The 14,412-nt window shown below is 39.0% G+C and overlaps 1 protein-coding gene across 1 annotated transcript in view; it reads right to left on the reverse strand.

The window, feature by feature from the left end:
• Positions 1-14,412, reverse strand: part of pip5kl1 (phosphatidylinositol-4-phosphate 5-kinase-like 1) — a 34,234-nt gene that overhangs the window by 14,713 nt on the left and 5,109 nt on the right. The window contains exons 2-4 of the mRNA XM_067574409.1: positions 14,030-14,248; positions 323-373; positions 79-233 (exon numbers count right to left, since the gene is read on the reverse strand). Of these exons, the coding sequence (XP_067430510.1) occupies positions 79-233; positions 323-373; positions 14,030-14,248 (425 nt within the window). The remainder of the gene's footprint in view (positions 1-78; positions 234-322; positions 374-14,029; positions 14,249-14,412) is intronic.

Raw genomic sequence — 14,412 nt, forward strand, 5'->3', positions numbered from 1 at the left:
CCAAAAAACAATATCATGAAAAGAGCATGAACAGTTGTGTGTGTGTGTGTGAGTAACAGTTGGTGCGTGTTGACTTACGTCAGGAAGAAGTCAGCCTTGCTCTTAGAGTTGCTGATGAACTGGAGGTAGCAGTTTTCAGAGCAGAGCGACTGCTGATACTCCTGCTCTGTCATTCCTAAAGAGCCACGCAGACTGGCAAACACCGGGCCTGCAAACGTCTCCATTGCAAAATCCTGCACACACACACACAACTAACTAAGCAGGCAGTAGCATTTAACATAGTTATGAATTTGTTAGTTAAGAAACAAACGCATCCACCTACCTTATGAATCTGAGTGATCTCTAATCTGAAATCATCATCCGACAGTTCATTCTAGAGCGGGGGAAAGAGCAAAGATGTCATTGAGAATAAGAAAGACAAATCATTTACTGTCTAAGCTTAACATATATATATATATATATATATATATATATATATGTGTGTGTGTGTGTGTGTGTGTGTGTGTGTGTGTGTGTGTGTGTATACACATATATATACATAACTACATACATAATTTAGAAAGAGATTGAGATTGGAAAAGTAGTATTCAGTTCTCAGTAGAAATCTGAATTCTTTAATTTTTAAACAATGTTTTTTTTAATCCATGAAGCCATCAGCCTACACACAATCCTTACTCATTTTAAAAATATTATACAGCTGAAATACAGAAATTATTAATTCACATTAGCATGTACTTAGACCATATGCTAACACACTGACACAAATTCATTCCGTTTGATCACTTTTGAGATGTCTGTAGAAATCAATTACATTTGTTATGATTAAGTTTATAGTCCATATCTGCTTCTATTAATTGGGCAAAACTACTACAGAACAACTACATTACATCTCCAAAATTACAGCATGTGGAATTTATCTCTAATTAATGGGTTTTAACTGCCTGAGCCACACCCATTGCTAACAAATAGCCAACAACACAACAAAGTCTGTATTCAGAACGCAATGTGACATCATCTGACAAAGTCAGTTTCTAAAATGTCCCCATTTGCCCCACTCAACTGTAAGCACTGTTTGTGAGTGGAAATCTTTATGAGCAACAGCGGCTAAGCTACAAGGTGGTTGACAATACAAGCTCAGAGTGCTGAGGTGTGTATAACGTAAAAATCGTTTGTTCTCGGTTGCAACTCTCACTACTGAGGTCCAAATTGTCTTGGGAAGCGAGACCTGTTCATTGGCAGTTTCCTGGTGGGTTTATGGCTGGCCAGCAGCACAGCAGTCTGAGGGGTCTGAAATTAAATATCAGTCATTATGATCATTATCAATGAATGTGTGTGAGTTGATGACAGCATTCACTTTATTTTAAAGCAGTAAGATAAAAAGTTAAGGGTAAATGAACACACCACTGTATGTTCCACGTAAAAGGTATGTGTCCGTGTTGTGTTTTTACAGACAACAGACAGAACAGTCATGAAATAACCTGCTGAGTCAGCGGGCTGTGTTTGGCTGGGATTAGGTGTGAAGCAGCAGCAGCGGGGTGGACACTGCATTCCACTCACAGGTTTAAGGCCTTGTTCAGAAGGAATTACCCCCATTCAGCTGTGTCATTTGTACATTTGTACACAAGGGAGTAAAACAGCTGCTGTAGTCTGGGTTAGCTATTAGGTATTACTGCTAGTAACTGCCATTTTTCTCTGGAGTTCTTTCTGTCATTTTAGTGAGCTAGAGTTGACAGACATCTATCAACACCAAAATTAAGATTTAAGTGAGAGTGGATGGCTTTAGATATTGTTGAATTCTATTTTCACAATAAGTGTTTTTAAATTAGCTTTAATAATATAGAAAATAAACAAAAGTTGCTTTTCTGTATGGTATTTAACTCTCCTATTACACACACTGCCAAAAATTATTACAAATCAGGGACAATAGTGCAAAAAATTGTCTGAAGAAAGGAGGCTTCCGTGGTTAGCCAAACTGAACCAGGATTTTCAGGGCAAGAATCTTGACAACATTCAAGTTTGTTCTGTGCATTTCTTGTCAGGTAGGTGAAGTATTAATAACTGCAACTATTAACTAATTTTATAGTATAATAGTATGCAAGCATATTGATATTAGAAAGCTGTTTTTTGCATTCTTGGCTGAATATCCATATCCATCCATATGTCTGATCTCATTTCATAGCCTACTACAGCAGTACGAGAGTTCTATTGTTTATGTAAAATTTTCATAAAATCTAGCCTCAAAAGTGTGCTATACTTCTCATTATTGTATTCCAGGTAAAAAGTCCGACCTGTACAACGTGTCTTATGCATTCAATGTGTCAATAACCGCTGCTTCTAGGCTATTCACTGATGTCATTGATGTCATGTTTATTCGCATGAAACCACTTGTTATATGGCCAGAAAGAGAACAGTTGCAAAAACCATGCCAATGCAATTTGGACAACATTTTGGGAAAAAATGTGTTGCTATTATCGACTGCTTTGAGGTTTTTATAGATTGTCCATCTAACCTTAAAACCAGGGCAGAAACATGATCTTCCTACAAGCACCAATACACAGTTTTTGATTGGTATTACACCACAGGGCTCAGTCTCTTACATATCAAATGCATGGGGAGGAGGAGTCAGTGATAAGTACATAACAGAAAACTGTGGCATTTTGGACAACATTGTTCCTGGTGATTTCATTCTCACTGACTGAGGTTTTGATATTCAGGACACTTTGGGTTGTATAATGGCTCAGGTAAAAATCCCAGCCTTTACTTGCAGGAAGTCGCAGTTCGATCCAGAATAGCATTCTGAGTTGTACAAAAAAATGTACTCATGTAATTATGAAATCAAATTATCACAAAAACAATTATCAATGAAAGTTATTCAAAAAACACACATTAAATTTTCAAAAGGTACAATTCGGAAATAAATTAAATAAAATATTTAAATAAATCTTTCAGCATAATTTAAACAAAGTGTCTGAAGTACTTAAGGACAAGTTTCTGAACTGTGATTGGCTACACCAAGCCAATTGCTCAACCACAGTCCAGAAACTTGTCCTTAAGCACTTCAGGCACCTCGATTGAATTAGGCTGTACATCACAGATATAAATGAAGACATGTCAATAAAAATGTATGAAGCTACATAATGGTTTACTGAAAATAGCATAACTGAGGTTTTTTACTTAACATGTTTCTTGACCCTTTTTGGCAGAAACTGAGGGAACCTATGGCAGTTGGGACAGTATCATTTTCCTTTTGGCGCAACCTCAACATAAACACATGAATAGTGAAACCACTGAATATGACTTTTTCACATTGTCACACAAAATCGTCTGACTAAACTCAACCTGGCCACAGGAACACCAGGTTTTTTCTTGCCCGCTGGTACTCATGACATTATCAGAACCATCTGAGTCAACAGGGACAGATACGCCAGGTTGTGGGGACACGTTAGCCATGGTAGATGAAAGCCTAGTTTAGAACTTGCCAACTAACTCTGGCATAATGGCTGTGGCAAAAATGTGCTTGCTTTTCTGATATATCATGTCCCAGAACTCTTCATCAAATAAAATGTGCTCAGCATGCAGATCTTTCTCTGTCCAAACAACAAAATAGGCAGATTCTAGTCTGCACACACCAAGCTGAGTTTACACCTGGTACTGAACAGAAATACTGGTGGTTTCTATTTAGTGTCAGTTTCCCTTCACCATCCTTCTGCAAGTAAAATCCCATAACACTGTCTAACTTATCACTTTTTACACAGAATGGACATTTAATTTCAAGTAAACTGACACCAAAACATCACAAGAAACGAGGCCATCTAGGGAAGCACCCAAGAATGGCACACTTGGATTTATAAAGAAATCTGTGTTGTGCACTCTCAAATTTCTGATGTTCATCTGTAAACATGTCATATGCAAATTTCTAACATCTGCTGGCTTTTGGTGTAAATTTGCATTATTTGGGATAGCATACACTTTTGATCAAGCTATGGGCTGGTTTGTTTGGATCAGTGCAACATGCTGTAATTCGACCAGCATGAAATTGAAACCACAGTTTAGAAGACTGGCTGGCCACTGTATGTGTATGGCTGGCCATACACATACTGTGTTCAGCAATTATCCAGGGTTCCAGGGGGTTTTCTTGTATTTGTTGGGAATGGAGTACATGAATAAAAGACAAGACAACCAGATATAAGCTTGTAAGAATAACAAACTAGTTTCTCATCAATAGACTTCTTTAATAAATTGGTTGAAGAGGGAGGTTTTAATTGTTTATATGTTTATGACTGATCAGAATTTTGATCCAAAAATTACTAGTAGACTATTAGACTTGAAATTCTAAATTTAAATAATTTTTTTTTTAAATGTAAAGAACAGTTGATCTGGTGACGTTATTGCATCACCTACCTTGGCTTTCACAATACACATCGTTGATGCACTGATACTGTGCCTCTCTCACCCATCCACACACCATCTGGTTGTAGGCCTCCAAACCTTTGTAACATTTAAGGTCTTCAGCTGTGTATGGGCTTGGTGAAAAAATAAGATAGTTCACTATGTCGGGATAGGAAATAGAAGGCAGAATTTGTTGGGTCATCATTCCAAGATGAAGGAGCCAGCTTGTACGGATCTTCACCACCTATTAACCTTAGTTTCTCAAAATATCACACCCTTTCCTGCTGACTAAGTCCTTTTCTGTAAGTTTTAGTAGCTCCCACACATTTTCCTGAAGTTTTCTGTGGTTTAAACATCCTAAAATCAGCTTAAATTGAACATTCAGCATGCAACCCATTCTGTTGTTTACATCCCAGTACCTCCGTAATGCCTGTATCATCCAGGTACCATCCGGGTTATTGACCAAACTGTGACATAGGTGCAAACACTTTATAACTCTCAATTCATTAACATTAGTGTTAGCTTGTTGTCATTTACTATTATTAGAAGCTAAATTATTATTTTTGTCCAAACAAATTTGCAGCACTGAAATGCATTCTAAAAAACAGTGTATATAAATAGTGTCAGTAAAAACAGTAGCTTCATTTTTGTGAGCTTTCTTTACTTCACTTCAAATAATCAACGGTGCTGCTAGCTAAACAGCTTACATTACCACTGAGTACCCCTGAGATAACCTTTCAGGCACCGCTAGTGATTTTTAGGACCAACATTTCCCCTGAAATGTTACTAGTAGGAAATTGGCGACACAGATTTCCCTGAATATCAATCCCTGCTCCCATTGACACATGACCCCATGCAGGAAATGTTCCTGAACATTTCAGGGATAGACTGCATGCATCAAAGGGGCTTATGTTTAGGGTGAACATTAACATATGCATCATGAAACTGTGCCCCTTCAAAAAAAAATGACTGCATGACATAACAACTATTTTTGAAAAGAACATCCTAAAATTTGGTTATTGAATAGAATTGTGACCGTGGACTATTTTACAGTACAAAAATAATCTTGTCAGTGCCCTCTAGTGGACAGATTTTGTAATGCAGTCGGTGTTTCTACATGACCTCAAACATCATTTGGACACTTCTGTACTGCAATTTCTTGTAACCTATGTAGATGTATACTACTCCATCAACAGTTCTGTTCTTTTCTTATTCAGCATTAATGTCTATTAATACCCACTTATTAATAATACCATAATAACAGTTTTCTCATCTGGACATTATAAATGATCTGGACATTATAAATGATTATAAATGATAAGAGCTTCGAAAGGACAGTTAGGTTTTTGTTGAGTTGGGCAGTACAGTACCACACAGACAATTAGTTCTTGTCTGTTATTAATGGAGAACAGTAGATATTAAAATTAGGTAAATTCACCAAAGGAAATAGGAGTACATTTAAACTTAATGCCATATATTGCAGCTACACCACCTCCTTGGCCTGACGGCCGACGTTTAGATAGGTGAGAATAGTTAGGAGGGGAAGCTTCAGTCAAGGAGGTGGCATCATTACATTTTAACCATGTCTCTGTTAACATGAGAAAATTAAGATTATGGGAGGAAATAATATCATGACACATAAAATACTTGTTATTCAGAGATCTCACTTCGAGGAGACCATACTTAACAGTTACAATCTGATCTGATGACCCACAAACCAGTGGGTACAGGGCGAACTGAGTGTAGTGTACATTTATCAGTAAATCTCACATATCTCTGAGTAATGTGGACAGGAATAGGGATTGCAGTATAATGTCATGAGATTGCATGAGTTTGAGATATGCAGGATTTTAAGGCAAGGTCCAAGTGGAGTGAGAGCAGTTGTGAGCCTGATCTATTAGGATGTAGACCATCTCTTCTGAAGAGATATGGTCGGTTCAGGAAGGTGGTGAAGTCGTTAACAAAGGGGATGCCAATAGAACTGCTGTAACCTTTCAGCCAAATGTGAAGTTGCCAAACACGACTGAATTTAATATCACCAAAACGAGGGGAAAGCAGGGGGCCGGAGATTACCTTAGTCTATAAGGGTGTTGAGGAAGTCTTTAAAATCCTCCTTGAGCTTTTCTGATTGTTGGGAGTTTCAGGTCGTAGGAGCCCGAATGAACTATTAGACATGAGGCTGATGGATGTTTACATAGATAGCACTGTGCCCGGAAAACAAGAATCTGCAGAGAAACATTTTGAAAAATGGAAGACCCCACCACAAGAGTGGCGGGGGGACGTGGGCCTGAATGACCCACATTTGCCTGCCTGAATGGACCAAGGCTGAGATGCTGCAGGTGTAGAGCAGCCTGGGAGCTTTGGCTTAGCTTCAAGTTTCACCCATTGGTGCTCCTTCACTGGAGCTTACACTGGGATGATGTCACACACATTAAAGGACAGGTTCACAATTTTTCAAGTCTGTCTTAAAATAACAGTCAGGTGCCAACATGAACAGTGACAGAACTTTTCCTCACTGTTATCATTCCTCCTGTTCATACTGGCTATTAAAAGATTCCCTTCAAATATGCTTTCAATGTAAGTGTTGGGGGTCAATATCCACAGTGTGTCCACAGTCCTTTAAAGTTGATCTGACTATGGTTTTAACAAAAATGACTTTTATACCTTCAAAATAACTTTTCTAAACTCTAAATATCTCTAAATATTAAACCATCATGGATCAAAATTATACAAAGAGTAATAATTGACTATGCTTTCAATTTAAGGCATCAAGCCAGCTATTTTATAATAGTAGTCAAAGGGAAATACTTTTTGGGTTGTGGGGTTTTTTTTGTTGTTGGCAACCAAGATGACTGGCCATGCAGCATCTAGTTCTCTTTAATGAGATGTTCATACTCTATCTTACTACAACCCCTGTCCGCACTGGTCATCAAGAGATCCCACCCTACTGGATTCAAATGAAAGAGAAGGGGGTCAAAATCTAAAGTCTTAGTTCTGTGTAAAAAATACACTCTAAAGTTCAATTGAAGCTGATATGAGGCTTCAGCAGTCTCAGTGGATATCTTCCAAAGTTACAGTCTTTTTAGTACAAAATTCCCTCTTTGAGTTTCCCAAGACAGATATAGTAAAATAAAGAGATAATTTTATTTGAAAATGACAGTAAGTTTGGTAGATACCCACATTCTTTGGATAATTGAGACTGCTGAAGAGTCATATTAGCAGGACAGAGGGAAAAATAATGGCAAATAAAAACTGTTTAAATATACAGTGGAAACCGCTTATAGTGATCATGGTTACAGTGATCAACCGCTTATAAGGATCAAAACGTTCAGGACAGAATCATTCCTTTACAAATGCTGTTTAAATAATTTACTTATAGTAATCAAGTAGTCCGCTTACAGTGTTCATTTTGGGTCTTTTCATACATGACAACATATGGAAAAAAAAAGAATGAATTACTATGGTAATTCATTAACTTACCCCCATGATACACGTATGATATGTACTTAGCAGCTGCGGCACCGTTATCAGGCGTTGCAGGGAACCTCTGCAGGTCTGTGTGGAGGTGCGGGGTGTGGGCGTGTTCATTTGTAACCACCATGAAACAATCAGAAAATAACGTTTTATTCCTCTCATTAACCAGCTTTCTGGCTACCACTGTTCGCTCTCTCTGTCTCTCTCTCTCTCTCATTCTCTCTCTCATCTTTTTAAAACAGCGTTACAGGTTGCGTTTCTCCAAAAGTTGATTCTGGTTCAACTTTCTCGCTGCAGGCCTCACCCCCACAGCCTAAACACACAACCCGTCTGCTGCCAGCTGGTGACCTGAGACTGGTGCTGCATACACACTGAAATCATGATGGGAAAAAGAAAGTCGTTTTCTCTCAATGAAAAACAAAGTCTCCTTGAAGCTCATGACAAACTGACAAAAATGAGCCAATGAGATGCAGCAGTGAAACAACAAGCATTAGAAACAGCTGTACTGTATTTTGAAACAGTCAATAAAATTCAGTAAATAACGACGCTGCCCGTTTCACTTTCTATTACGTAATAGATATACAAATGTCAATTAGATGGTAATCTGCATGAGAAGTTAAGAAAAAGAAAAAGAAAAAGAAAACAAAAACAAAAACGGTTATAATAATCATCTCATAGTGATCAATTTGATTAGTTTTTCTAATTGAGTGAATTAAATACCTGATAAATCAAAGTACTTCACTTATGCTGTTCACTGATTTGTAACATGGTCTAAACCTAACCAGTGGTATCACAGGGATAGATACATCAGGTAGTGGTACTGCACAATGACTGCGTGCTTTCCCCAGAATGACAGCTGGTACATCTTGTCCCAGTACAGTAGAATTAGTTGGAAAATGTATGACATATTGACACACAGGTAGAAAGGACAAGATGGGAAAACGGCATTTGTACAGACTGCCTGTCTAAGCAACTGCCCATCTCCACCTATTGTTTTCTGTTTGAGCCTACACATCAGTGGCATCTTAACACATCATCACATTCACTCCCTAGAACCGCGGATCATGGCAAGTGATCTTGTGACTAGTGAGTACTTGTCCTGTCTGTATGACTTATGTGTTCAGTGTTTTCACATGATAATGCAACACAGACAGGGTGTGCTGCACTTAAGACATTTATTATTTTTTTCAGGTTTAATTAAAGAACCACAAACTTAATGACAGACAAACTGAAGCAAGGCACAGGAGTATAGCATGAGAAGAGTATATATGAGAGTGTATATATAGAGTAAATAAACATTATATATATACAGTATGTACAGAGGAAACCGCTTATAGTGATCACGTCTGTCCAGGTCAAATTGATCACTATAAGCAGATTATTATTATAACCAAAAAATTTTTCTTTTCCTTTTCATTCAGATTACCATTTAATTGACAATTGTATATTTATTACTTGAATATAAAGTAATGAAACGGACAGATTCACTATTTACTGAATTTTATTGACTGTTTCAAAACACAGTACAGCTGTTTCAAATGCTTGTTGTTTCACTGCTGCAGCTCGTCTCGTTTTTGGCAGCTTGTCATAAGCTTCAAAGAGACTGTATTTTTCACTGAGAGAAAATTACTTTCTTTTCTTTTGAGTCACTCACAGTAACCTGTCTCACGGCAGCCACTAAGCACACGTACGTGTATCATGGGAGTAAAGTAAAAAATAAATAAATAGAATTACCATAGTTATTCAAATTTTTTCCATATGTTGTCATGTATGCAAAGACAAAGACACTGTAAGTGGATTACGCGATTACTATAAACAAATTATTTAAATAGTATTTGTATAGGAATTATTCTGTCCCAAGCTTTCTGATCCATATAAGCAGTTGATCACTGTAACCGTGATCAGTATCAGTGGTTTCCACTGTATATATACAAGGGGTGTGCCCAAATCCAAATATGTTATTTGGCAAAGCAAAAATAGTGTTTTTTTACAAACATTTATTTCATACAAATATTTTAGAAATTATTTGTTTTCAGGAAGGAAAAAAATCATGTCAAACACCAGCACGCAGGTCAGTTAAATGACTATCTCAGTCTCTCTCTTCTGCTCCGTTGTTACATCTATCAGCAGGTCTCAACAAGGGGAGTCACACCCATCTGCTGCATGACGCACATTTCATTATTTGGACATCACTCCTGGAGTTGGGGGTGTTCGCCAGAGATAAAGCTGAGCTACTGACACAAGCAACGTGCTCTCAAGGGACTCTCCATAACCCGTTGTTCCCCTTCTCCTTTCCACAAAGTGAGGTTGTAAAAAATAGGCAGTCAATGAAATGTGCAAAGCAAGAATCGCCTTTGAAGTTCCTCTTTACACATTACACACTGTGCTGTCTCTGTGTTATAGGTGTATTAGTAAGTAGAGGTCTGTCTGCATGTTGGCAATGCACTTGGTTTAGCTCAGAGGTCAGTGCAGTCGTCTATGATCTGGGAGACTTGAGTTTGAGACCCAGTGTTGGGATCTCCTTCATAAGATAGTTTTTTCATAAACACTTATTTTAACACTTTAACATCCTAAAATTAAAAGCATAATAAAAAACAAAACTGGATTTTTATGCCTATTTCCACTTTTATTAAAATACAAATACAAATATATATATTTTTGCTGCCTCAACCAATATAGATACAAATACAAATACTGGGCTCTCTGCACATCCCTAATATATACCCCCACCAGCACTACACATGTGCAATCTAATGCAATCCAATACAACAGCTCTGCCATAAATTCTACTTTTACGAAGCTTATACATTTTCAGCTTTTTTGATATTGTCAGAAAGGTGATAATATTACTTTATGTTTATTATTGAGGTTGTAGTGGGTGATGGTGGTGGTGATGTACTGGAGTGCATTATATTGATAGTGTTCCTAATATTTTGTCCACTCTATTAACATACATGACAGGGGCAAAATATTACAATCTTTTTTAGCTGGTACACGGCAGCCCCCCATAAGAGTATTCATGGATGACCTAATGGTGACAGCAACATCCATTCCTGGGTGCAGATGGCTCCTTCAAGGGCTCAAACAGCTGATCTCAGGGGCAAGGATGAGATTTAAACCAGCCAAGCCCAGGTCTCTGGTCGTGAAGAAGGGAAGAGTGGCCAGCCAGTTCCGCTTTACCCTGGAAGGACCCAGATTCCAATGGTGACAGAAAAATTGGTCAAGAGCTTGGGCAAGATCTTCAACAGCTCCCTGAAGGACACAGCTGTGCTTCAACAAACAAGGAGCGACTTGACAACCTGGCTCACTGCGATTGACAAATCAGGGCTTCCAGGAAGCTTGGACATACCAACATGGGGTCCAGCCAAGGTAACTCTGGCCCCTTCTAGTCTACAAGGTGCCAATGACAACAGTGGACGCACTAGAGAAGACCATCAGTGAGTTTCTCCGGAGGTGGTTGGGGTTCACTTGGTCATTAAGCAGCTTTGCCCTGTATGGGCATTCCACCAAGCTGCATCTCCCCATCAGCAGCCTATCAGCGCCTTTCTAGTCTTCCGACCACTCAAAGCGCACTACGAATCACATTCACCCATTCACACACATTCATATGCTGAATGGGTACAGGGGCTACCATGCAAAGTCCCAACCTGCCCATCAGAAGACACTAACCATTCACACACACTCACACACTGATGGCACAGCCATTAGGAGCAATATGGGGTTAAGTATCTTGCCCAAGGACACATCGACATGTGGACTGGAGGAGCCAGGAATCAAACTGCCAATCTTCCAATTAGTGGATGACCCGCTCCACCTCCTGAGCCACAGCCACATGGGCGCATGCGGAACCTCACAAGATCACCTGGACAAAGCTCTGGAGAGCCAAACCATCGCACATCAATTATCTCATCCAATCAGTCTATGACGTTCTCCCAAGCTCAGCCAACCTGCATAGCTGGGGCATGGCAACACTCTATGCCAGAAGAGGGGTACCTTGGAGCACATTCTTAGTTATTGCCCAAAGGTGTTGGGGGAAGGGCAATACCACTGGCGCCATGACCAAGTCCTTAGGTCTTTTGTGGACACAATCAGCACAGTAATTCAAAACAGCAAGAATCAGCATGCCCCAAAACAGTCCATCACCTTCATCAGCCTAGCTCCTCGAGAGGGCTTCTTGCCACCACATGGGACAGGCAGCTACAAGTCAACCTAGGAAGGCAGCTCAAGTTCCCAGAAAACATCACAACCACTCCGCCCCACCCATGGTGTTAACATTGGAGTCTACAAAGCAAGTGGGCCTGCTGGAACTTACTCTGGAGGGGGATCCGCTTGGACACAAGGTGGGGGCTGATCATCCCCTGCTGGGTCGCCCCGGTGAGGGTGTCTGATGATTAAAGACCTGAAACATCCTATGAGCCTGGGTTCATCACTGAAGACATGTCCAAGTAGCACCAGAAGGTGTTTTCTAGAACTAAAAATAATAATAATAATAATAACAACTAGCAGTGTCCTGGACCAGAGTGACGATGATCACTACTATCAACTAATGATCATTATTAACTATTTGTTGGTTCTCATCTTTTCATTCATACATTTTCTTAACTTTGTCATTTTTGATAAATATTATATAATCTGTGTAAAGATCACTGAATGTTATTCGCGCAACTAATCAAGGCAGACAATAGATATCTTGAAGACATTTATTGGGCTTATAATTCAATATATTTGATCAAATCATACATAACACAGCCAATATTGTTGGCTTGTGCATATGTTGATGATGTTGAAAAACAAAAAGTCTGGCTGGTTGTAGTACTGTCAGAGCCGGGGGTTGAGGCTGCAGTCTGACAAGAGGAGGTGACTCTGCTTTTACCAAGAAAAAAATATAACCACAGATATAAAATACATTAATACAATCACAAACATATCAGTCAGTCCTGCTGTTCTACATGCTGCCTCATACCTGAACTGCACCGATTTTCAAGTAGCTAAAAGTCCAAGATAAGCCTAAAATTGAACTGATTTACTGAATCTGCTGTTATAAAAACATGGAAGACAGATTAGGGGTAGGGTGTTAGCATGAAAGGCAGCCTATTATCGAAACGAGAGAAATTAAATTAATTAAATTAAATAATACATTTCAGAATAAAAGGTCAACAACTTAGTTAAATCTCAGAGTGCATGTGTATTCCATAAAAGGAAAAACAAACTATACTCTTCTGTTTTGTGTCAGTATCATTCTGGAAAGATTCCAGATCAGTTTCTGACAGCTCAGACAACAAGGTGCAGAATTCCCACACAGGTCATTTATATAACTCACACTTCAAATATTACTGAGTTATATTATCATTTATTTACTGAATTACATTGTACACATCTCTGTCTACTGTTTATCAGACAAAGCCTGGTGTGGCTTTGTTTATCTGAATCAATTTATCTGTCTGACTACATCAGAGACAATAATGCTACAGTGGTTTACTGTCAGTCACAAATATAGAAGACAGAGCAGTACGTTCATTTGTTTGGTAATTAATATTACCAATGTTATCACGTGGAGAGATTATCAATAATGTTACGTTATGAATATGATTGCTTAGATGGAGATAGAAGGCAATGTAGACAGATAAATCAACACTGTATCTTACCGTTCATCTGGTTCCACAGTGAAAAAACAGCTGAATAAATGTCAGGAACATTTACCTACTGCTGGCCCTATTCAAGGCCAGCAGATAAATATCAGCTTAAACAAAGAAAAGTGCAAGTTTCATTCACCATAAACATAAAAGACACAAATATCTCATATTTTGGTTTAAGTTTTCAGCGAAGTTAGGCTCGTCATAAACTTTGAATCACTGCTTCTACAGTCTTCACTTCCCATGGAGTCAAAGTGGAAGTGGAAATAAGGACAGCACCACTCTGCCATTGCAACCCACATTGTGGTCGGAGGGTGTATTATCCTAAAACCCTGAAACCAGGATTCAAGAACTCTGCTGCCGCCCAGCATCTGTGTTATCAAGTGCAGCCCACACTTAACCTCCCTCTTTACCGCCACAACATCACTGGTAACATGGCAGGAAGTGCGCCAGTTGAACGGAGTGACATCTGTATATATATATATGCAATGAGGTGATGAGGTGAAATGTTGCCACTGCTGACCCGTACTCACTGTAGGTGCTTTTTCGATTGTGATTTGGATGGCTGCTGCCAATCCCTCCTTCATCATGCAGGTCAGGCTGTAGAACTCATGGTGTTGATCGATCTCAAATAAGCCCAGAAGCTTCCACTGCTGCCTCAAACCTCCCCACCTCCTCCTTTTCACCTCACCGGAGCGCTGACGGTGACCAGACATCCTCAGGCCACCCGCAGCTGCTGACTCAGCCGCCATCTGGGTTACAGAAAAATATACAAATCAAGAATATATGACTGCTGTGCAGTCACTTTTACCCTAACCTTTTCATCTTAACTCTCATGACTATTCTCTTTATGTTGTGTGTTCTGTTATTAATACTGCAGCAAATGTACAAATTATTAATGTATTAATTAATGTAT

This window comes from Thunnus thynnus, chromosome 19 (genome assembly GCF_963924715.1).
Source record: "Thunnus thynnus chromosome 19, fThuThy2.1, whole genome shotgun sequence".
In the NCBI taxonomy this organism is placed as follows: domain Eukaryota; kingdom Metazoa; phylum Chordata; class Actinopteri; order Scombriformes; family Scombridae; genus Thunnus; species Thunnus thynnus.